Source organism: Epinephelus moara, chromosome 17 (genome assembly GCF_006386435.1).
Source record: "Epinephelus moara isolate mb chromosome 17, YSFRI_EMoa_1.0, whole genome shotgun sequence".
Lineage (NCBI taxonomy): Eukaryota > Metazoa > Chordata > Actinopteri > Perciformes > Serranidae > Epinephelus > Epinephelus moara.
This window is the reverse complement of record NC_065522.1, coordinates 9,667,922-9,694,503: the sequence shown is the minus strand read 5'-3', so window position 1 is coordinate 9,694,503 and position 26,582 is coordinate 9,667,922. Positions and strand designations below refer to the sequence as shown.

The window sequence follows — 26,582 nt, the reverse complement described above, 5'->3', positions numbered from 1 at the left end:
AGTGCATGACAAATAAATGTCTGTAATGCTTTCTACTGCAACACAGAAACTATTTTAAGATTCCGCTACACTGATTTATTTTATTCCTCTTTTCTTTTAAAGAATCAACCACCTTCAGCAGCACAAACACACGGCACAAGACAAAGACAAAGAGGTTGGGACATTCGGCACTCAAAGGGTTAAAGAATCATCACTTTGATGGGACCACATTCGGCACTTCTGGCGTTTGTTATATGCATAATATCGGGGCGGAAAAATATGTGCGCCCACATGCTGCAAATAGACTGATTACTGAACAAACACTTCAACAGTCCCTTTAACTTTTAGTGACTTTCAAGGGGGATTCTTTTTTCTCTTGAAAATCCAGTAATAATTTTTGTTTTCATGAATGATTAAATATATGCAGATTCACATTCAGCCAACAAAAGACACAGGAAAGAAAAAACGGAATCAATAGGCTATTTACATGTGGTTAGGTTATTAGGGGGTTATGTCGGGTTATTTGGGGGTTAATTCTCTGAAGAGATGCAGCCCCAGTTTAAGGTGCTTTGGATATGGTCCCCTGGAGATCTGCAATGCTTTTGAATGGCAATATTAATGAAAACCTTAAAAAGAAATTGCCAATATTATACAGTGAGCTGCCTCAACTGGGCAAACTAGGATGTAAAGGTTTGGCAAATATATGATCATATATTCTAACAATGTTTAATTTCCAAGGTAGTTTTCAGGTACCAATTGAAAAAGGGAATAATTGAATGGAATGAGTTATGATATATCAGCCAATTATTATTATGCATGTTAAATCTGCTGTGGATTAAAGGGGACCTACAGTTCTATTAGAAGAGCCAAATCACATTCACCCCTGCTGCGTGGCACTGCACCTCCTCCAGAGTGGTGGTTAACGGTAGGTTAGGCGGTTAGATCATTAGTGGAGTTAAAGGGATTTTATTACCTTTGTCGAGTAGCCACTCGTCAACTACCCGACCGAGTCGGTATGGGATTCTTTGTCTAGCAATAGCCAGGCGCTCATTATCAAAGTTCCCTTTAAGAAATTTGAGAAGACAAATTAAGAGAGGTTACAAAGAAATCTGGAAGTTGAAAGGTTAGAGGTTAGAAGGGCAACATGGCAAATGTTTAGCAAGTTATGTACTTTAAATCAGCTTTAGTTAGGACAGGAAGAACTTGAGGATGTGTTTTTGGGCTGGTTTGTTTGGTTAGAAAAGCATTCTAGTTACCTTGAGTTTAAGTGTTTTTTAAATGCACTAACAAGTTAAACAGATTTATGAATTATTTAGGTATAGTATGATTACATTCGTAGAAACTCATGATAGCTATCCGCAAAGTGAATACACTTTAGAAATGCATTAGCAGTAGAAGTAAATACAGCTAGAATCACACACAGAACCAGCAGTCATTGAACAACAGAATTACTACACTGTGAATGAATACAGCAGAAAAAAACACACATTTCAATGTCAGCAATAAAGCATTGTTATTTCACATGAGCATGAGATAATCACACAGTGCTAATATACATTTCATGGTTGTTTCAAGGAAGACATATTTTAGCTCCTGTTGCACACAAAGAGTTTCTGATTAGAATATCCTTTCCTCCCAAATCCGACAACAGGATGGCGTTCTGCCATTGGAGCATCACTTCACTTTGAATCCTCTACTTCAACTAAAGCGAAAAAGGATTTAGTGAAACTGTCAGCACTGTTTTTCCCAGGTTTTTTTCCCCCTTATGCATTAATTGAGCACTTCTCAGTGGCACTTGGCAATTAGCATCACTTCATCAGCGTGTCAAAGAAGTTTCACCGCCGCTGCGCAAACTTATTATCCCTCACTTCACTTCAATCAACCTCGGGGTCGTGCTGCGTACATCTCCAGCACTGTCAATAGAGACGGAGCTGGAATTAGGGGAGATGAGGGCTGATGGTGGCCAGGCTGGGGGTTTGATGAAGTCTAATGTGGTGGCAATGTCAGAGGCTTAATTAGGATTTATTGTCTATGTCAAACGGCAATTGTGGCAGATTATAGGCTATACTGGCACAGTGATTCCCAAAAAATGGGGTCAGGGAATCCCCAGGCGTCCTTGAGGAGGGACAAAGTTCTGGGGGATTCCCAGAAAAGGAGGAACATGCTGTTACAATTAGAATTCACTGGACATTATCCAACTTCCAACATTTATGAGTGATAAACGATATAAAAAATGTGTCACTTGTTACAAACAAGGTGATACAAATTACTCTAAGAGCTTAAAGTAGCCCACAGTATGCTCAAAGTGTACTTAATTACCCCCTCCCGACTACCCCAAGCACAGCAGAACTCATACCAATCAGAAAAATCAAGCTACTCATCAAGCAGAAATGTTAATTTGCCCCCCTCCAATATATCAATTAGTCAACTGAAACTTGAAAATTAAGAATTTGATAATAGAATGTTGGTTAAGACATTTTTCAAGCAAAAATGTCAAACATTTATAGGTTCCAGCTTCTCAAATGAAAGAATCTGATGTTTTTCTTTGTCATTTATGATAGTAAATAAAGAATCATTGGATTTTGGGCAATTGGTTGGACAAAAGACGCCATTTAAAAACATCACTTAGGGCTCTGGAAAATTGTTATGAGCATTTTTCACAATTTTTTTATTTTTTTATTTTTTAGACTAAATGATTTATCATGAAAATAATTGCCAGATTATTTGGTAATGAAAATAATCATTAGTTACAGCGCAGATTGACACTAGAAATGTCCATGATCAAACATTAATCAGTCAACCGCCAAGAATATTTTTGACCTGTAACACATGTCCATCTATAGGTTTATTTGCTACTCTTCTGTCTGTTGCACTGCACACCAAACAAGTGCAGGTGGGAGCTAGCTAGATGTGCCAGTCATTCAATGTTTAGCACTAGTAATGCCGTCCTGGCCCAACAGCACTGCTGTGGAAAAATTGTGCCCACCCTTCGGTTTTCCACCAGGTCATCCTGGTGAGTAAGCAGCTCAATTTTAGCTGCAAACCCTTCTAAGCATTGAAAACTATGTTATCACTCTTAGCTCTGTTAGCACTGCTAACAGTGTCAGCACAGCTAATGGTGCTAATATAGTCAACTATGCTAAAGAGGATTTGCGACCAAAAATGAAGCCGCTTACTCACTGAGGCAACCTGGGGGAGAGCGGATGGTGGCTACCATGTTTCTGCAGCAAACTGTCCTGTGTGGTGCAGAGCGGTCAAGGCTAAAGTTAGCTAACCAGTGGATATTGGAGAGTGCTATGTTTTCTACATGTTAATGCAGCCAGCTGGCTGTCTGTTAGCAAAGTCAACATGAAATAAATTAAAAGGCAAGACATTTGCGTCACAAAATATTATTTCACGTCATTTTTGTGTGTGTTTTTTTGTTTTCGTAAAAAAATTAACCAATTAGTTATGTTTTAATGGGTATTAACCAAAACTGACATTCCAAATTTACACTGAATTGATGCAGAAAATGCACAAATTGGTGCAAAAAAATTAACCAGAAATCAGTCAAATGAGTGTTTGATACTACCCCCAAACCCTCTGTTTCATGTGTCCCCCACCCAACTTTGAAATCAGACTTAAAAGATTTCGTAATGAACTGCAGCTGTGTTTTCACCCTAAATCAACTAAGCCTCTGAAACAGTCTCTGAAACCACATTGTGAGCAATTTGCCATTGGCTGATGAAACTGTCTGCAGAGAGACAATTTAAAGACTGAAGGAGAGTTTGGGACCAACATCTTAACAGTAAACAGCCACGCTCTGAAGTATATCCTGCATCCTAACTAGTATACTTTGATTTTGCTTCCCCCCACTGCTCTGTGCTGCTGCAGTGATCTAAAATAGACCACCTCTCAGTTCTGCAGTACCTACTTCCACTCCCCAGGGGTCTCTCTACCCACGCCTGCCTGCGCAATAATGGCTCACGCAGTCTGAGGAGGTGTGTGCGTGAGCATACTGTATATGAACAGTTGTTTGTGCATGGGAAAGAGGGCCGCTGTGGAAGAAGGTAATGAGAATTGAACAGAGAAAAAAGGAGTGGAATGAATGATAGCTGGCAGATGGATAGAGACGCATATAGAGGACGAACAGCATGTAAGAGTAGGTGGTTCCAATGTAATGCATATGACTCAGTGCCATTTAAATGCTGCAAACAGAGCTCTGTGTTCATGTGAGTGAGAATGGAGTGCAGGTCATATGCAGGAAATTACATGTTAGTAGATGTTTTCATCTTTCTATAATATATAATTGCCAGTAATGATTCTTTTTATTACCTGCAATAAAATCTTAATTAACCCTACGGGGGGTGGAGACATTTTTTAAAATACAATTCCCAGTAGCTTCTAGTGACTTAAAACCATCTGTAGCAGCACCAAACTGTTCTCAGAACTGTACTGCAGCATGTTAGTGTGACCAATTACATGCATGTGTTCACACCAAACTTAAGATTAGTCAGGTAATACTCTGCCTTCCGGAAAGGCGGTGCAGCAATTACAGTGCACCACGCACACACACACACAACCCTATTTTAGAGATGACATGGGCACTCCGCAGCAATCACTGAAGTCGAGCAGGAGGAGGCAGACGGAGAGAGGAGAGGGAAAGATGGAGGGGGAAATGAGAGGGGTGAGGTGGGTGGGGTTGCTGAGAAAAGGCGATCAAAATAATAACAGAGTGAAGGGAAAATAGTGGGAGGCAGCAGTCCTTAGCGAGATGAATCAATCCTGTGTGCGTGCATGTTCTCCTACTGCTGCATCTGCTATCTCGTCCACAAATCTGACTAAACCCCCTCCCTCTTTAAACTTTTCTTGTTTGAATCCCACTGAGGCAGCCACTTCCAGTAATCCTATGAAGGGTCCATTTTATCATCCAAGTAATGGTTGATCATGAGTATCAACTGGAGAGATGTATTTCTCCCTCTGGTGGCAGCTGTTGCACACTGCGGCCAGCAAACTACCATTCCTTCTCCTCCTTGGCTCCTCTATGGAATGTTTTTCCTTCCTTTTTTGCTTCCATCACTGTTTTCTTCATCAGTTTCCCTTGTGTTATTCATGTATTCATTCTTTCGTGCTCACTTCTTTCCCTCAAACTACTCTTCTTCTCCAATTGTCCTTCCCTTTCTCTCAAACAATCATTCATCCACACTTCCTTACATCCTTTTTCTTACCCTATGTCCATTTTGATTCCTTTCTCCCCAATTCCTTCCATGCCCTGTTCTCTCCTTGCATCTTCATTACCTCCTTTTTGCTCCCCAATTCCCTCCTTTTTCCATTATTTCTTCATTAGCTTTTGCTCTTTCGTCCTTTGTCCTACTTTCCTCCATTCCTTCCACCACAATTTTCTCTTTTTATTCATCCACTCTTCTGCTCCTTATTTCTTCCCTTCATCCAAAGTCTATTTCTTCCTCCTACATTCCTCTCACTTGCCCCCTTAAATCCCTCCTTTTGTTTTGTTCACCTTCGCTCCATTTAATCCTTCCATCCTTCTTCATTGCCTGGTAACAGAGTGAGTATATTACTAGGAGATTAAATGTGGTACATTGTGACACAGGCACTGCCATCCATTACTACACACACACAGTCTGACTCAGTGTATAGTGGAGGAAGTAATGAATGCTAAAAGTGAAGAGTGTGTGTACAGTATGCAAATGTCTGTGTATTCTTTCTCCGACAAACACAAGTGAGTGACAACATCCTCATCAACAGCCCAAAAATGACAGTGCAATCGACAAACAATGGCTTTGTGCATCTACTCAAAACAAAAAGATGGACAAGGGGAAAAAAAAAACGAGGAAGTGATGGAAACCACGGAGAGCAGAATGTGATGTGATGAATGAGAAGCATGTAGAGCCAACGGGAAAGTAATCCGACAAAGTTCTGTTGGACAGGTTTTTTTTGTGTCATCCACACTGCACTGTCAGAGAATCTAAATTCCTCCGTGTCCTGCTTGTTTGTTTGCATCTGTTTGCGCTCGGATCCTTGGAGAAATAAGTCATTCTGAGTGAACCAGCGAAACTTCTCCCTTCTCGCTCTCCTCCCCACCAGCTAAAGCCTGCTCTGCATGAGAATGGGGGGATAGATTAAACAGCTGGGCCCTCGTCTTCTCCCTCACTGCCATTATCGCACTCACTCCGCTCCCAAGACTATTCCCTTTGCCTGATGTGAAAGACGGCGAAACAATACTATCGGACCTGGCGCTCAAGGAAATCCGATAAACAAGAGAGAGAGAGAAATAAACCAGCAAATCAAACACTGGCTTTAAACTGTTGAGGCATATATTCTTTCTGTAATGACCAACATCGACCAATGGACATCAGTGGCTAGGGTGTGTTTTTGTGCAGATTAACATCACCTTAAAGGGGCATTCCACTGATTTCACATGTCAAAGTGAAAGCACTAGTCAAGGGTCATCTCAGCTTGGGCTTCAGACAAAAAAGGTATAATTAAAAGCCCACATAATAATCTTGAGGTGTTGAATTTTGAAAGCTGTGGGTGCTTAACAGTCAGGAAGTGTCCAATGAAAGATGTTTTTGGTTGCATGATAGGAAAGATATTAGTGTTTTTGGGCTTGACCCTACCCTCTGAACCAAATGAATCTGTGAGATGTTTGATTTGCTCTGTCAGATGTGTCTGCATTTTAAAACGAAAACAATCTCCGTACACACGTGTGTTTAGCACAGTTTCGGAAATAATCTCCATCCATACTAACGCCAGCAAATGCACAACATATGCAGATTACCCCTACCCTGGAAATCCAGAGTTCTCGCGAGAGCACAATTTGAATTTGCTCAGCGACTCACTCTGGCAATCAGTAATGATGCTCATTATCTATGCCCATGAAACCGAGCTGCACCAATCACATCGGTGTATCTGATATAGGCGGGCCAGAGGCGAGCTAAACAGATGACGACAGCGCTGCGACGACAAAGTCCAGAATCAGTCAGTAAACATTGCAAGATGGCTACGGATGAACAACAGTTGTTTGAAACAGCTATGGCTGCTACAATGAACGAGTTAGACTTGGCCTTTTCTCGAAAAGAGGAACAGAAGACGGCGCTCGAGTCTTTCCTTTGCAAGAAGGATGTTTTTGCTGTTTTGCCAACCGGATAAGGCAAGAGTCTAATCTACCAGTTAGCTCCGCTGGTAGCTAAGCGTATACGTCACCCCGTGTATTGTTCTGATTGGTCGTAGTGTTATCCAATTGCGTGCAGTGATATTTTCAAATGCATGCTTGGTGCCGTCCCTCGAGTTGGGCCATTTGCATTACTCATGGCCAGACCCTAAATCTTTCTAGATTTGGGTCTGGATTTCGAGGCTAGTTTACCCCTAGAAACAGGAAGCTAATTGTCTACTCTGCAGGTGGTTGCTTAGTTGCAGAAAACTCTACAGAGATGGCACAAACTAAGACCAGAGATTTCTTTGCTTGGACTGACAGAGAGGAGGAACAGTTGCTGAAAGTGAAACAAGGCGGTCAATAGAACGGAAAACAAATTGGGAGTCTGTGCAAAGCAAATATGGCAACATAATTAGAGCCAGAGGAAGCCATGGCAATGGGACAGGAGTACCCACACAAGGAGGATAAAATCACAAAAGGTATGTTGACCTAGTAATGTTTTGACCTAACAAGTTGTGGCTGATAGGGCCGATTTCAAAGTGAATGTAGGTGTCTGCTTTATTGTTCACAAAAGTTGTTGTTTCCAACCATCTAAGCTAAAATGCATCCATTTTCTAGGGGTTCCAAAACGCCAGAATAGTGCCAATGCTAGGTGTACACGTTAGGGGTGAGTCCGTGTACATGTGAGATCATAAACGGTTATGAAAAATTAGTACACAAAAAACATTTTTGTTTTTTTTTAGGGGAGGGGGGTGATAGTAATTGTTGACTAACTGTGATAGACTGTGTTACCTTCTCCATTCTGGCGCTCTGAACCGTAGTTGGGAGACACTGGTTTTCTGTGGATTATCTTTACAACTTGGCTCGTTGCTGGTAACTAGCTCTAGGAGTCCGGACCAACTCTGCTTGAAGAATGAGGATGCAGAACTGACGTCCGTGCATAAGCAGAGACTTCTCAGAGACTATGCTGTAACTGGAGCCTATCTAAACACTGTTAACAGACTGCAACCACCCATAGCATGAACAGTACTATTTTCACAGTGCATTCCCGTCCGTAACAGACTGCAACCACCCATAGCATGAACAGTACTATTTTCACAGTGCATTCCCGTCCGTACACTCTATACGCCGCTTTACTTCCCACAACATCTACTACGTCACACCCACACGGCCACCGTCTTAAACTGAAGGGCTGGCCGGTAACAACTGTGAATATGACAAGAAATGGTGTGAGACCGGGTTTGGCAACAGGTCAGTAGCCCACGTGCTCCGTTCTATTAAAACGGTGCGTTGGTTAAATGGCCCGTTCGGTTGGTATTCGGATAACTGGGGCTTTACTGGCATAATGCAATAGCACCACCCAGCGGTGAAACCTGTGTACACGTTTACATGAAAAAAATTACCCACTCTAAACGTTTCAAGATTTTTGTACACAAACTCACCCCTAATACACATAAAAATAGTCAAACATTTCAAAACAAAATGTATTAGTGTGGATGTAGCGACAGACATATGTCCAGCTGACTTGGCCCTCTTCAGGCCAGTCACAACTGTTTATCTAATGTGGTGCTTGATTGAGACGATGACCGAAAACTTGTGGATTCTTCGTGCTAAATACAAAATGTGTGATGACACCATTTTTGGCTCGTGCACCCTTGCAGCGGGGACAGTACAGTGAGCATAAACCTAGCTTAGTAAAGAAAAGCGCTGTTGAGGCATTTTCGAAAACAACCAAAATGGCCGCAGCTTATGGCAAGAACAAGAACAAGAACATTTCCAGACATATTGATGCTACACCATCACAGCTCATCTCTGCATGCTGGAATCTGTTAACATTTGTGCGTTGGTCAGCACTACTGTCCAATTGTATCCATGAGCATTTTGGTCTACAGCTGTTGATAACGCCCCTTAGAGATGAACTGAAAGGTTCCACATTAACTCACATTTGCAGCCTGACCCATTTTAGGTACTAAAAATCAGGATATCTTGCTGCTATTGCTTTGATCTGGAGCATTCTTTTCCTTTCTCTTGTTTGTGCATTTGTATCATTTGATTTTGAGCAGCTACATATAAACATCATATCTCAGTCACAATAAACTGGGTGAATATAATAACTCTGTGATGCATATAATATGGGATAATACGGTAATACATAGACTTTGATAAATAGCTCTTAACATTTTAGACTTGTATCTTTCTCAGGAACGGTCATTCAGAATACAAGTATGTGTTAATGATCTACTTCAGCTGTAATTCATTTCACCAGGCATTCAGGCCTAGGTTTTCACCAGGCATACTGTATAATTGGTGAACATATGGGCAAAAAGCTTGTGTATTCTAATTATAGGTGCATATAAATAGCTTAACTTAATTTAAGCCAAGCACCCGAGCCGACTGTGTGCAAGTAAATATCAGAGGCTGGTCCAAACTTATCCACACTAGTGCTGTATGTTTGGTCAGCCAACATGCCTGCGGCTCTGGACCCCCTGAGGCCCAGAACGTCTGAAACACTGGTGTGGTGTCTTCAATGTGGAAGCCAGAAACCTATCCGTCCTCCTCCTGCGCCCCATGTTTGGCGCCTGGAGCATCGGCTGGATTAACCGCCATGATGGGACCCGTCCTGGGTAGGTATCACAGCTGCTGTGCTAGGGGCAAGGCAAGGGCACACTGATTGACTGGCACCTCGGGGAGACACAAAGCAAGGTGGAGGACGGCTGAGAGACCTGTGCGGCGTGCTTGGAGTGTAGAGTGTCTTGTTTCTGTGTCTGTCTGGGAGAACTGGATTCTAGTCTGCTGATAATCTGGCATATGAATCACACACCGTTCTGTCTCACTCCCTGTCTCCTTCTGTATCAGCACATATGTGTGCGTCTGTGTTAGTACACGTGAGTGTGTGTGGAGACTCTCCAAGGAGCCAACTGTATATCATGTAGCTCTGCAGGCAGCCAGATGCCCTTGTACAGGACACCCACATCGGAAATCCATCCACAAGAATGGAGATTACATTGGAGACGATTGGCCACCGGCCATCTCGCTCACCCTCCCTCTCACAGAAACCTCTCTCTGTCAAACCAGCCTCATTCTGTTTTTCATTAGGTAACTTTAGATGGATTGCTCTCATATCCACTGGATGTTTTGGAGCAGATGGGGAGAAAAAAACACTGGCCTATGCACTGTAACCCTGTGCTACTAAATGCATCCCTGCAGAAATATCCATCTTATCAAGCTATTTTTGTCTGTTCCTACAAGTCTTATTATCCACCTCGCATTTGTATATGAACCTGTCAAGTTGGCCAAGTTGCAGTTACAGTTTGCTAAAAGTAGGGGAGAGCAACAGTTTGTCTGGGAAGACATGGATGCTTCACACAGCACACAGACCACCTCCCCTGTCAGTTCATTCTTGAGTCCAAGTGGACGTTTATGCCAAATTTGATGAAATTCCCTCAAGGCCCTCTTGAGATATCTTGTTCACAAGTTTAAGATGGATGTAAGGCCACAGTGATCTTGACCTTTAATTACCAAATTCTAATCAGTTTATCAGTGACTTGAAGTGGACGTTAGTGCCAAATTTATAGAAGTTCTTCAAAGTATTCTTGAGGTATCGGGTTCACAAGAATGAGAGGGATGCAAGGTCATGTTGATCTTGACCTTTGACCTTTGATCACCAAAATCTAGTACAATCATCCTGAAGAAATTCCCTCAAGGCGATCAAGAATGTGAAAGATGGACGGACATACAACCCGAAAAACATAATATCTCTTGCTACAGCTATTGTCAGCGCAGGCATAACAATCTGCCTGCAGCATTCAGATAGATATTTCAACCTGTTTCAGTTATTTACTAGGGTGTCAATAACATGACAGAATAAGAAAGATTGTTGTACCAAAATCAAGAGTGATTGCTGATGTGATGTGATTGCTTAAATATTCTTAGTGCACAGGCAGATTTCTTTCAAGAAAACACAACTTTAAGGGCTCAAAAATGGATAAAATGTACATTAAAAAGATGCCATTTTTGCAGTGCATTTTTTCATTAAAGCCAAAGATTGCAGCAAGTTGTGTTTCTTCATGTGAAACGCGCGGGAAAAGAAAGCGATTTATCTACCCACCGCACTCCTTTGTTCAATGTAAATACATCACCACCGCTCGTGTCGGCATGCACTTGAAACAAATATCTCACTGTTTTAACTGCTTGCTCATCTATGCGGCAGTTATCAATCCAACACGCTCGTTTTCATTTCTTCCCCACTCTTTTCTTGCTTCGACAGAATCCTCACCACCTTTCATCTCGGCCACGGTGGATTTGTGCGAGGGTGGCTGCCGGAGTGAGCCAGAGAAAGCCACACCACTCGTGTGGAAATCAAAGTTGTCACTTCTCTAATTACCTAAAGCAATCTTTTCCCTCTCCTGCTCTGCACTACTTAGCTGAGTCTCCTTCTCTCTCTCTCTCCTCATCATTACTTTCTTTACTATTTCTCTGTTCTCTCTCTCCCTCTCCATCATCCCATAGCCACAGGCCAATAATTGGAGATACCTTCCAACTGTGCGAGATCCAATCAGAAGGAGGCTCAGAGCACCAGAGGCCCAATAAGAACCCGCAGAATGAAGGGGAAACTGTCATCAGTGACAAGTGACTGAGCTGGATGACCTCAATTAACTCTCTCCGACTTTTTTTGCTGTACTTTCTTGAATATAATGACGAGTAAAACACAAATGCAAACTATGACAAATGTCAGTTATGCATTGTAACAGATCAATGTCCTGAGAGGACTAGCGGTTGCAGGGTTTTTTGCTTGGGGGTGTTATTAGACTTTAAAAACTCCACCAATAACTACAAGAAAAATAATGACCATGTTTAATTCAAGTGTTCAGTTAGCCAATACACATTAAATTCAGACTCAGCTACCTTATGGTATTCATGCATTCATTTTCTGTAATCGCTTATCCTGTTCCTGGGGTCGGGAGGTGGGGTACACCCTGAACAAGTCGCCTGACTATTGCAGGGCTAACACATAGAGACGGACAGCCACTCATGCTCACATACACACCTACAGTCAATTTAAGGGGGAGAACAAGCAATCTCCACACAGAGGGGCTCCCCCACCCCGGCCTGTATTCAGACACGTACTGAAATAAAGCACAAAAGTGTAGAAATAAGTAATAAGATATAGTAAAGTATCAAATCAATCAAAGTTCTAATCAAAGAGAAATTAACTGGCAGATTAGTGGATAATGAAAATAATCAACTGCAGCCTAATCTAGATTTCAATCCATCTAGTTTTGGTGCGAGTTGCTGAGTATTGGAGATATCAGCCGAAGAGATGTTTCTAATATAATGGAACAAGATGGCACTTGACTTGTGGTGCTCAAAGTGCCCAAAACAAGCAAACAAACATTTAAAAAAAACTCAACAGCAACATCTCGTTCCAGAAATCATGATCCGATTGCTGAAGATATTCCACAAACCTCGTTGTGAACATGTTCACGTAGGAACTATTTTCTTTCTGCCGATGCACACCCACCAACCTCATCACCAGGCAAAAGGAAGTGTGCATCTACTGCTAGCTCACCTGACACTACTGAGCTTGCTATAGTTACAGCTCTGTCGAGGTTAATTAATGTTTATATCTTGCGCTGTAATGAGCACAAGCCACTTGTCTATGAGTAGATTCATGCTTCCTTCTGTGTGGTAATACGGTTGGCAGGTGTAGTTTGGTCAAAATCACGTAGGAAAAAAGCAAGCACTCTCAAAATAAATCCCCTCGAAAGTTGTACGGACAAAAACAGCGACAAAGGGAAAAATGCCAGCACTCACAAATGTCCTTATGTATGTGTATGTATAGGTATGTCATGACATACTGAAGAAGACTTCCTGTCGAAATGTCTGTGTTTCTCGTACTGCCACCCAAGTTGGTTTATTAAATTTACCAAAAGGACATTTGTGAGGTGTAGTTTGGTCGACAGAAAATAGTTCCTACATGAAACTGCTCACAATAAGGTCTGTGGATGATCTTAAGTAACTGGGTTGTGATTTCTGGAAAGAGATAAATAAATAAATAAATAAATAAATAAATAAATGGTGCTTTGAGCACCACAAGCCGAGTGCCATCTAGTTCCATTATATTGGAGAGAAGGCAGACATCTCTACAGCCAATATCTCCAACGCTCTGCAACTCACACCAAAACAAACAAGATTTATAAATAGTACTACAAGTAGGAGGCAAAATATAGAATTTTGCTTTGGGGTGAACTGTAAGGAATCGATGTTAACAGTAGCAGTACAAATTGCATTTTTTCTTAACATTATTTTGAACATTTATGCTCCTAAAATGGAAGTCAAATCAACCAGAACTAACCCAAAGTTAAGCTTAATGACAGGCTGTAAGGGTAACTCAGTAGATTAGGCCATACTGCCCGGTGCTGCTGCAGCACTGCATGTAGTAATTACCGTAAGCACCATTAATGACAGTAATGACAACAATGAAGCTAACAGACAAATGAGCCTAGCTTACAGAATACAGCGGTGCTCCTCCTGAACAATAGGACGGTACAGATGGTTTCTGAGTCCACACTGTGCTCTGTGCATCACCCCGCGAACTCATCTACCATCTTCTGCTTGGTGAACCACCAATGTCACGTAGAGCTGCTTCGATACTCCTTGCTCCGAGGCCCGAGCTAGTGAAGTGAAATCTAGTCCACGCTCAGCTAAAGTCCATCTGCCTCCAGCCATTTGTCTGACTGTGTTGTCTTGTATAGAGTGCACCCCTCTCCTGTCCTAATCCTGTTGCTCTCCCCTACTTTTAGCATTTTAACTGGTACTGCTGAGTGCTCATATTGCTTTTGCCAAAAGGGAAGAGGGAAGCAGTTCAGCATCCCCTCCTCACATTGTCTCTTTATCTTCCTTGCTTATTCACAAATGCTTTTCTTTCTCCCGGAGTGTGGAGGTCGCAAAGACAAAGATGGATATCTAGAACAGTGGAGACATGATAAAGGGGTAGGAGGAAGGAAAGAGCTTTGTTGACCCCTTTTCTTTGACCATTTATCCGAGGAGTAAGAACAATTTAACAGCTCAGTCGGAGGAGCTGGATCTGACCTCGCTGGCACAAAGAGTCTCTCCTGAATACACGTCTCTCTTCTTCCCTCCCTCTCTAATGGTCAGCCTTCACGCTGAACAGACCTCTGAAACGCCTTACAGAATGAAAACAGGGAATGACAATAGCCCTCTCTTTGTGCCTTGTGTATCTTTCTTTTTCTATCCTTGATTTATGATCGGTATTAAGTGGCGTGTCGGTCTACTCAAAATGACTGTCGTGTCTCAATGTATTTCAATAGAGAGACATTTTGTAATAAAGTAGCTGTAATAGTAGTTCTGAAATTATTACTGTGCCAGGCTACTGTCCATTGTGTCTGTGCGTGCATGCATGTGAGGGGCGTGTTGTACCATACCGTACTGCGTAAATGTAATCTTCCCTGCTGTGATGCAATCCAATTTGTGGAGTGCTTATTATTCAGTAACATACAAAGCCTCATCCATCACAGCGGTGACAGCAGCCAGCTTCCAGCATGTATACTGGATCTGGTCCTCTTTTTTTTTTTTTCTCCAACCTTCTCCATCTCTCCCTCACTCCACCTCCATCACTTCCCAACAAAGCATCTCAAACCCTTCGCTGTAGAGTTTTGCTTTTCCTCTCCTCTATCTCCCTGCCGTCGACCCCTCCATCCATGCACGACCACCTCACCCCTGCCACTTCCTCTCTCCAATTCCCAGTCAGAACCTAAAGCAAAGTGACAGCTTTATGGTAGATCTGCTGCCTGTAAATACTGACAAGTGAGAGCAGTAAGTGTGGAAGAAAGACGCTGCACTGTGTGCTCTTATTGGTCGTAACGGCACGGTTATGAGGCAGCAAAATATGGTAATCACAGCCAATACGCTGCGATGGTGACAATATAACAACGGTTGTAAAATGCATGATTATCTAAAGCTCGGGGGGCGGGGGGGGGGGCATCGCAATGAAGTCCAAATGCCAAGTGTGGTATAAACCCACAGGAAACGGGTGGATTTTTTCCAAAGCTCCCTTCTTACCGTAATGTCATAATCTGCTGTGGTGAATGACTGAAAAAATGAAAAAAAAAGTTAATGTGAGGCGATTTGCAAAGAGAAGATGATCATGAGAAGGATGGGGGGGGTGCAAGACAAAGCAGAGACAAAGCTGGGCAGTCAGGTATTCAGGTAACATATGAGAACATAAAAGGGACCGTATATGTATACATCCGTACATAAATAGCTACGTACACATGGTATATTCAGCCTCATTCTCTCCCTTGAAGCGCTTTCTTCTCCTACTCTGATTGTTCGGGAGGCAGTAGCTGCTGCAAGGGTGGCTGGCTCCTTATAAGAGGGGGATTAATGCTGTAGCAGGCCCCCGCTCACTAAATCTAACCTTCCCTCAGTGTGTCTTAACCACAGACTGTATATAAAGATGGACGACGCGTCTCCTCGTCCTCCCACTGTACAAAAATGGAGTCAAATATTCCAGATACGGCCATCTCCATCTTGTGCTTTTGGAGCCAGAGTCTGTGCAGTAGTAATCAGGAAGTCGAGCCACAGTGTCAAGTTCCCGCCCAGCGTCCAACCCAGTTGCGAGCAGCCTTATTAATCGCAAGCACACCAATTGACACACACAGCTGTAAATCATGATGTCACACCCTCTTTTTATAGCATTTAATAACTCATTAAAATCTAACTTATTCAAATATTAGTGTGATAATAAAGTCCTAAAATTAAATAATCTTTGGAGAAAGAATATTAGACTTTTACTTTGATTTTTTTAGTTTGGCCCATGTCCCATCTTTTACCATGAAGGGGGTGGGGTTTATGACCTATACACAATAATTATAAACAAAGACGGGTGCACAGAAAACTGGCTCACAGGCAAATGTCATCATGATAACCACAAGATTTGACTAATATGGGATTTTTATGATACAAATATTGATAATTCTGAAATGATATTGCTGTTAGTTGACTGAATGAACCAATATTGACTGAGTAGCTCTGTATTGATGTGCACTTCAACTGAAAATCAAATGTAAGATGTGTTACAACACAGCCTTTGCTGCATCAGTAGCAAGCAAACTCTGGGAAAATCACAACAGCAGAACCAAAACCTTTTGAATTAACTTTTCATGTCAGTGACACTCGTTAAGACCAGACTATGGAGCTTTTGAAAAAGGCAATTACGCTTTGCTCCACTTATACTTGAAAGTTTGAATTGATTAGCAGTAAAACACCATTATTTAATTTCATACACTCATGTCACTACAATCTCACTTGATCTGGTATGACAAGCAGCTTATGGTGGCTAATGTTTGCAAACTTTAGGTACCTTTTGCTCAGTGAGCTCACTGACTTTGTGACTTTTTCTACTTGTGCTACAGTGATCACATTATAACCTCATGGCAACTGTAACTTTTGCCGTTTACCCACAGCTGCTACAACAGTAGCAGGAATAAAGTCTGCTACTGATCCTACCAGATAAAGTAAGGCCGTAGAAGCAAAATCCCTGAATTTAATCAGCTGAGGAAGTGTGTGTTTCATTTAATAAGAGTTCAGCTTTTCAATTTTCATCATTTTTTATTTTAATTAATGATCTGTGAGGTTACTGCGAAATAATTTGTGATGCAGAAGCTAGCAACACCTGATGCTGAGCAGAGGGCGGTTTACTCCTGCATTATGTGTGAGGTTATGATAAGTGGATGAGTCAGAGGATTATCCTAACCTAGGCCACCTGCTTTATTAATGAACATTCTGTTGAAGCAGTTGTCCTTGGGATAGATGTTGCTTTACTTCTCTAACAAGAGGAAGATGATGTAATCTGATAACAAATTAGTTTTAATGCAGAACAGCAATGAGGCTGCTATGTCCAGGCTGTGCTGAGCTGAAAATAACACACACCCTTTCGCCAAACAAAAACAAAATCAGAAATTCTTCAAGGCATGGTATAAAATTGCCAATAAACCACTGCAGCCTAAAAAATTTGTCACATCACCGCAGATGACCAGTAAATAAAGGGAGTCGGATGTGAAATGGTACAATTATAGTCCATATGGCACTGCTGCTAACATCTGTGGCCAGGTTGAGGTGCTCAGTGTGACACAGGGATGTTTTTATTGAGCCAGTCTGCCATTTTTGGGGGATGTGGGATGTGGGGTGGGCCAATAACTGTTGCTGCAGGACCCACCGGGGACACCTGACACACTGGATTAGCTGGCTGGGCGCTCCTCTGACACTTTTTGTCTGTTCTCTATCCATCAAATGCATACATGCACACACACACAGACACACATGAAAAAAGGACGACACACACACACGATGTCATGCGCGCAGATAGACGTGTGCACTGTCTCACGTAGAATCAGACAAGGAGCAAAAAAACACACACACGCTCCCTGAGGACTACAAACATCACTTTGTGGGACATCAGGAGACGTGTTGCTTTGCCGTTGAACGTGCCTGACCCATGACGACCGTGTTTGCTGTCAACATCCTGTCTCTCCAAATCATCACCTTGCAATGGCCTTCTGTTTATATGTTGCCTGCTGGCAAGCCCAGGCCGTAAAGCGATGCAAGCGCTTCCCAATCTAAGCCTTAATTACAGTGTCTGTAAATACGTGTGTGTCTAAAAAAGATACAGAAAAATAACCTGTCACTGTCTTTCATGTGTGAGGTGACAGATTTACGTTCTGCCTTTATTCCCTATGGGAGCTTTTACAGTTGTTAGGCCAGGGTCTACGCTGAGGATAAATCCCACACGTAAGTCTCTGTATGCACAAAGCATTAGACAGGGCTCAATACTGCAACGGCATCCCTACGAGACTGCCTGATGTGGGTCACAACAGTCCCTGTGGGGAGGGAGATTTCACAGGAAACTGCACGTCCTTGTTCTGTTAGAGGAACTAGACAAGCTTGGCACCTGTAATACTTTACAGAACGCCCCATTGGAGGTATATTTCATGACAACTTGCTCTATTTTCTTCCAAATCTGGCTACATGGACATTTTAAGATTCAGTATTCCACAGGGACAGCATGCCGATGATATTGCATAATGTAAGCATCAAGAAATGAAGTCAATCTCAATGTGTCGTGAGTATAGAGTATTTCGTCCCATTTAGACAATCAGAAGAAGTCTAAATCTCCAATCTGGGTCACAGGAACTTGATTCAACAAGGGAGCCCACCCCCCCTTTTTCTTTCCCCTCTCTATGAAATATTACCTCACTCTCTCTCTTTACACACCTCCTGTCTCAGTTAGGAAGTTGCCACCCCCCCCCCCCACCCCTCACTCACTCTTTCCCCTACGTATTCCTCCGCCCTCTTGTGCCTCAGCGTCATCCGAGGTTTTGCTCTCCTAATGTGTAACATCTCTGTTTCCCCAGGACGCCGCCCTGCCAGACGATAATGACTGGAACCTTCAAAGCCTGTGCCGGAGCCATCAAAGCGGGCGCCCGAAAATAGTTTGAGTGTATCTAGCTCACATAAATGAATCAAAGCTATTCTACACACCAACCAAGTACCCCCCCCGAATCCATTTTCTTTCTTCAGCCCCCTTAACCTCCCAAAACTTAAGATGGGCTCCAGCCCCCGGCAGACAAACACAAAACTCAACAAACAACAACAAACGAACACTCTTCAATTCTTGATCAAGAAGAGGAAAAGGAAAGAAATGTTTGACAAAGACAACAACAGCGGCAAGGAGGGCGGAAGGGAAGAGGAATAAAAAGAATACAATATGGGCTGAGCATTATTGTTTCTTGATGAAACAAAACATAGATTTGGATGATGACATTCACTTGCCGATGTTAACAGGCTGCTTTGCTGTTAGTTTCTGAGAGCTCAGCGCTATTGTTAGTTGAAGGCTCCTTTTTTTGGAGTGTGTGCTTTTGCAAAAAGGGCTGCATTTCCATCATAATAACAGCTGAAAAGAGTGAACTGTCACAGAGCGCTTCCTCTTCTGCCTGTGATGCGTGCCCCTCAGTCCGGCCTCGCCACACTGACGGATGAGCAAGAGAATGCTCTTCTCACAAAGCCAAAACAAAGCCTGAAAATATGGGATCACTGCTGTGAAAGAGAATGTCACAGTCCCATTGCTCTATATGTCAACTAGAGTAAATATCATGGCCACATTAGCAGCACTCTCCCTGCTGTTTGAAACAATGACGATACATAGGCAGTGTTTTTAGACAATGGAGATGGAACGGGGATGGAGAGTTACCAGTCAGACAGCATCAGTGGAGAATAAAACACTGGTAGGCAAAATTGTTTGCAAATTTGTGAATGTACCAGAGCTCCAAAGCTTTGAAAACTCCTAGTTTTGCATACAGGTCATTAGTTTTCCATGTGATTATCAACACCTAACGCTGGCAGGCAGCAGAGCCTGGCTTAGCCTGGTGTTTACGAAAATGCAAACTCAGGACAGGAACACAAAATGTCTTCCTTTGAACAACCATGAACAAAGGGTAAACACAGTGGAGAGAGAAATTAACTGAGAGCTTCTGCGCAAACCAAAAATAGCCTCATAATTCAGGCCATAATAGAATATCATGATTATGGTTCAACAACAAGTGGGGGAATTAGCACACTCCCAGCAGTGACTCATCGGGTGTTTGCCCTCGTTTTAATTCTGTATGTGTAATGATGTTGCGTCTGGAGCTGAGGCATGACTTGTAAACACCTCCACATACTTTCCAAACATCAAGTGTCCTCTTTCTGTATCCTGCCCAAAACCCATGTCACCAACCATGCCTGACTGGCATATTCACATTCTGCTGGCCTCGATTCAATGCTGGCTTTCACAGTGCCAGAAGCTACAATGGCACACTAACTGCAGAGAGCTGGACGCTCTTCGGTGGGAGATTGCTTGCCTCAGGAAGCCTGCTTGGCTCTTTTAGACCAGAACCTGTCTTAATCACCTAGAATAATGCAGGCGTGCTCTAAATATGAATATCCCGATAAATAAACCACAGCCCTCACAGAATGTTCTATAAAAATCACTCTTAGTAGCACATGGGAGGCTGAATTAATGAATGATATTTCTTTTTTGAAGCTCCGTCTTTCTCTCTTCACTGTGTTACCCAGTTTATCGAAGAATTCAATACTGTGAAGGTTCAAATCCAACACTGAAAGCTCCCTTCCTCCCTCTTTCAGTCCCCAGACTGGGGCCTCTGTTCCTACCTGAGGGGAAACGTTCGATGACGGGCTGGTTGTCCACCTGTAGTGTGGCGTTGCCACCACTCCGTGTGAATCGCACTACGTGGTATTTGCCGTCGCTCACCATCACTGCGCTCTCCTCGATGGTTATGTCGTCCGTTCCCACGTTGAAGATCACGCCGATCTTTCCCCGTTCCTATAGACAGAGGATGACAGAGAACATCATGAGAAGAATGCACCTAATTATAGAAAAAATTAAACTGCAGAGTGCACTTTGGACATTTCATCTCCTTTAAAAAATCCCCTTAACTTTTTTGGGAAATTGATGTTTTGTAAGTGGGTATAACTAAAAAGACTCCTTAACTGTCCGTTCAATACTTTAATTTATGGCTAAACACTCTAATTACATTCCCTTCAGCCTCAGCTGTACTTTGTGTTTGATGCTAATTGGTCAAATGTTAGCATGCTAACATGTTAAGATGGCGAACATTATATCTGCCAAACATTAGCATGTTAGTCTTGTATTCTACTAGACCAAAACCATTTGACACAAACCTAAAACCACTCTTTGTTACTGATGTCCCATTTTACATGTTTAACTATCAACACCCAAAGATTCCCCCTTAGAATAACTAGTTTCCAGCTGGCATCACATAATGGGGATACTATTTTAAAAAAGCAAATCATTATGTGTGTGTGAATGCACTGCACTGAAGCAATCAAATTGTGAATTAAACAGTAGTGTTACACTACAATGCAATACAATTACACTGCAGTCATCAAGCTGTGCTAATACACACGATTAGGTTTCTCCTTTGCTGCTCTGTAGCTAAAATCTAAATATATTTTCCTTGAGTCACCAAAAAGGCCCTCACTGCCTGTAGTGTGATGATGCTGTGAGCATCAGATCTCACACACATCAGCCTGGCAAAAAACAGAGTACTTGTTGAGGACTCAGGCACCTTTAGTATTCATCAACCCGGTGACCCCCTCCCCTCTCCCATCTATTAGTGTTGACAGCCGCCCACTGCTTCGAGTTTATTACAGTCAACCGCCTACTCTACTCTCATCTCCCGCCATCTCTCTCCTCTCCCTCTGTGGTTCCTGTCCTCAGTCCCAGGAAAGGTCAAAGTCATTTACAGAGTTACAGTCTGCCAGAGAGGCGTAGAACAAGGGTGAGGGAGAGGGAGAAACAGACAGAGTACATACCAGACAGCACCATTACACACTAATTCTCTGTCTGGCAGTAAATCTTCTGTTGCAGTTTTGTTCTGCACTGCCATAAGATCCAGAGCAGTAGTCTGGCGCCTACACCACTGGAAGAAACACTTCCTGGTTGTCACTACAGGTCAAGCTCATTTGCACAGTGGGGGGTCACTTCTGCACACTGCTACAATCAACCCACCGCAGCAACAACTCCATTGATCCCATTATCTCATTAGCTATGTGCATTTATTGTGCCACCTTCCATATGCCGAGATATTCAGAGGTGAACGCGTGGCTTTTGCTCACAGCGGTTTTCCATTATTCATGGCTGATTAAGTATTTAAAAAAAGGAAAATAAAACATCCTAATGTTAACAGAACTTAAAATAGCAAGTTAATTGAGTAAATAAGTGCAGAGGTTGTACAGTAAGTTAATGAGCGGTATAATCACAGCCAAATTTATGTGCATTCTAACCACTCTTTGGTGCTGTGTAAAGTGGTTACAGTATTCAGGCAAGGCCACAGTATGGCCATGCACTGATGACAACCTCAATTAGGGTATTAATTGAGCATGCTCAAATGGCTGTGCCAGTGAAAGTGCTGGTGGCCATGATTAATGCTGTAGAGAAATCAGCTGAATATAAGACACTGTCGAAATGAATAAGATGAATCAATGTAGGAGCACAACAGGAAATAGACTCTCCTACATGAACTACGTTATAAGACAAAGTCAGAATAAATGAAAGAATCAATGTAGGAGCACAACAAGAAATAGACTCTTATACATGAACTACGTTAGACAAGGATGAGTTCCTCGGAGTGGACCTTGATGGACTGCCCAACAGATGATCTTATTCTGCAAAGAGGGTCTCAAATGGCAAAGTGCTTCCAGCTTCTTAGGCACTTAATCAATTGATTCATGTTATGGACTGACCCTTGCAGTCTTTCCACCCACTCTCCCCATGCATGCTGAAATCCAATATTGATTCCAAGACATGAATATGAATACTGTTAGAGGGTGATTAGTGAGGCGCACGTGAATGAAAATTTAATCACTGATACCTTTGAGATGCTGCAGCAAGGAAGAAAACGGAGAGGGTGAGTGAAATGCTTTTGGATGGAGTGGAAATGCCAGGATCATCTCCATTACAGCCCACGCACTAGGAAGCTTAGAATAATCGTAACACCTTTGCCTGGAGAGTTAATTCAATTTGCCAGGGCAAAGCAGAATGAATCCGTGCTATTATGACTGAAAAGCAGAAGGGAGAGTGAATTTGAGTGATATTTACAGAGAGATTAGCATTTGTGTTCCGCAACATTAGGGTTCTTCCCGGTGCTGAGGGAATGTATTGAGCCCATTACGGTGGGAAGCCGCTGGGAACCAGTGCTTTTCAAAAAATGATTTTAGTGTAGCAGTAATGACATTTTAATGGCCATTTCCCTTAAGCGAACATATCTCTGGAAACAGAAGGAAAAAAAACCTCTTTGAATGACTGGGAGCAGTCAAGCCTGCAACATTGAAATGAAGGGACTGGTAGGTAACTGACAATAAGCCCTGGCTGCTCTTTAAACACCACAGCTTCTAAACTACTGCTTAGTAGCCCTTAATCTGCTTCAGCTGTCGGCTAATGTCAGGAGGAAGAATGTTATGTTTTTGCACTCTTATCCAGAGGTTAGCTCATCTTACTTTTCTTTCCATGGGTTAATCAGTGGGGTAGGTAGGGGGTCCACTGTGGACCAGAGGGAAAAAGAGCTCAGCTTTATGATACGTGATATGATACATTTCAATTACATTCGATTAAAACCTCAAGTGCCCAAGGAAGACAGCATGTCTTTTAGTTTCCGAGTTCAATTAAACAATCAAAGATCTTCAGTGGTGGGGGGTTGGAGGAAATGCCTAGAGACTGGAATGAGTTTCAACCTCAACCAAAATCACTTTGGGTTTGCTGCATCGAGTTTAGTGAAAAAAAACTCTTAAATATTATTCTAATTTCTCAGGCACAAACTTGCTGTCCTTGCCAAATATGTTAGATCTTGGTACAAGAAAAAAAGATGTTTTCCACAGAGCAAAAACTGCTGATCAGCCTCTCATACAGTTGACGACAGAGTTTAGCTGCCAAAAAAAAAAAAAAAAGTTTGTGTAATCCTCTCATTAGTCTCTCCTTCCTTTTTCTCAAAGACAAAGAAAATTGGCTTTGGAATTCTGTAGGTGCAGTGCCGGAATACGGAGAGAGTTCCTGAAATATTTCAACACGACCTTGCAATGTACGAGAGCTCGTTGGGGTAAACGCTGTTGACGCGGGCTGAATGGGAATGAGGTGGCGCCAGAACGAGGCTGCAGTTGTCTGTATCAGGGCTATCAGGCAGTCTCAGAGTGCTCCCGCTGATCACACCGAGCAGAAAAGGAAGAGGGAGCGCAGTAGGAGGAGCGAGGGGCAGAGAGAAACACTGCGCGATAAAAGGACAGAGGGAACCTTGATGATCCTCCCGGGCCTCAAGGTGCTTTGAGATCAAAGCCTCTTTTGAAGATGTCAAGATCTCGTTTTCTCTTCGCTGCACACACTGGTAGTCAATTAAGAAGGGGGGAAACAGACAAAGGGGGAATGCATTTTTGAAGGATTTTAATTCTTGGTTTCATTTCTTTACAGACAGCTCAATCACGGTAGCAACCCTACAGCTTCACCTCCACACACTTTGTCTTCTTCATATATTTGCATATTCTCAATGTCTTTCTGCATTTCCCTTTTAGATCTGATACATGAGCGCCGAACAGGCAGATTAGAAAGCGGAAACAACGGAAAAACAACAGAGAAGCAACTGCTGGATGGACTGGAGGCTGAAATCAGCAACACTCTCACAGATACAGCTGCAGTTGTTTCAATCAGTAGAGGTATTTTGCATTTTGCTGCATCAACGCACATCGAGAAACGGTCCAGAAACGGGGCTGACCAGTTCGGGAATTTGCTGACGCCTGTGATATGGTTTGACAGATTTCATATTAATAGCCCCGTGGGTGGTGGAAATGCAAACTATTCATCAGCGTCTTTCTCATTTCCCCAATAATGATCTATCACAGCCTGTATCTGCTTGAGCCTAACTTGACATACCAGTGTAAGTATGCGGAGCTGCAGTATTTATTAGCTTATGAATCAGCCAGTGGAGCAGCATGGACAGAGAAATGACTGATAAATAGATTTTCACTGGATGCCCAACGAAAAGCAATTAATTTTTTTCTCCTCTCTGTGGACACACACATCTGACACTTCCACGTGGTGTAAGGCAGCTTAATATTTCATAGTGCTACAGCAAGCATTTCAACTTATACTCCAGCTCTCATGGTAAATTGTATGTGCTATTTACAGATTAATATTGCTGAATTTTTTTCTATTCCACGGACTTCTGCAACCAAGCCACATATACCATCAGATGGTATCGCTGCATCTTTCTTCTCAGGGTAATTCTGGCTCTATATGGCTAACCAGCGTGTCGACATGTATGCAGAATGCCTGCCAGAGGAGATCGGCTGTGGCATCTGCTACAAGGAGAACAGTATAGCGGGGCTAATCTTCCACTCTGAAACTGCAGCGTTATGTAAGAAGAAATAGGCTGTTGCATAACACGCACCCTCCTCGCTGGCTAAACCACCCATTGTCCATTCACCTAACGTCTTCAGCGTGTGTGTGTGTGACAGGAAGAGGACTTAAGGGCCAAAAGTCATTTTGGATCAGGAATACTGTTATCTAGTGCTCAGATTTCATGCCGTCACCTCAAATGACACACATGCGCGCAGAGCTGCATTTGTGTTGTTTCCATTTGGGTGACAGGGGAAAAGAGAAAGGCGGCGACACAACAGTTTGCAGAGAGGATACGCTTGGTTTCATTTACTACACCTTCTCTCAGTTTCTGCTCAGACAACTCATTTGTATGTGTTTGCCACGATCTTCAGCAGTCACCTTGAGAGAGTTGCCCTCCCCTTCCATCTCCTCATCTTAATAGCACTTTATCTCCTTCTCTTTGCCTCCTTCCCTCAACTCTCTTTCTTTGCGACAGTGGTCACACAGCTACCCGTCCCCTCCTGCTCTGACAAACAACTAGCGGCTGCTCTGACCGAGAATCAGATCTCGTTGCAAAATTGATGAGTTAGACAGATATGGTGTGTGTGTATATGTGTGTGTCTGAATCTCCCATCTGAGCATGACTCACACTGGGCTTGCCCATTTGTCCTGGAGTACACACACACTGGCAGCGAGCCAAAACACTGCAGCGGGAAGCAGCTAAAGACGGAGAGGGGGGGAAATATAAATCAGCCATAACATCATCCTCTATAATCCTGATTATGTTGTCACCTAGCACCAAAACTCTTCATTCACACAGCGTCAGCCTCCGATGTCAAGACATGAACACACACACACACACACACACACACACACACACATACATACATATATTCTGAGTTGATTCCATTATGACCTGCACCACTGAGACCAATGATGGATGGTGTCCTTCAGCACAATGACCATCAGATCTGTATGTTTGAATCCTGCCTGACTTACCCCCTCTCCCCATGAACACCCACTCACGTTAATATGCAAACATGAGAACGTCCTCGAACGAGGTTACGCTGCCACACACACACACACACACACACACACACACACACACACACACACACACACACACACACACCACAGCCTTGTTGGCAAAGCTGCAGAGAGCTGATGGATGCATACACACACATAAACACACACAGACACGGGGATTTGTGTATGTGATTTCCTGGTGGCTGGGTGAAGTGGGGCTGTCACTGCTTTGTGTCTGATGAACAACAGAGACCATGCACTGTCTGTCATTGGTATCTGTGTGTATAATTCTATGTGTGAATGTTCCTAAGTTCATCAAGTTGAACTCTACATGAACGCACCACACAGATAAGGTTTGAGAGAATCCACTGAGTGCAGCAAATCTATTGAAATGAATCGATTTTCGTTAGAAATTTTGCTTAAACCTGCATTAATTATGTTTTTGGCCACTTGCTGGCA

General features: G+C 42.8%; 1 protein-coding gene across 3 annotated transcripts in view; it reads right to left on the bottom strand.

Annotated features, from left to right (window-relative positions):
• The window catches only part of LOC126404194 (neurexin-2-like), an 813,153-nt gene that overhangs the window by 32,850 nt on the left and 753,721 nt on the right, over positions 1-26,582 (bottom strand). For 2 of the 3 annotated variants that reach the window (XM_050067247.1, XM_050067245.1), the window contains 2 exons: positions 20,363-20,534; positions 953-1,042 (listed from right to left, as the gene is read on the bottom strand). In XM_050067247.1, coding sequence (XP_049923204.1) covers positions 953-1,042; positions 20,363-20,534 — 262 coding nt within the window. The remainder of the gene's footprint in view (positions 1-952; positions 1,043-20,362; positions 20,535-26,582) is intronic. The other variant, XM_050067246.1, reaches the window with a different exon arrangement.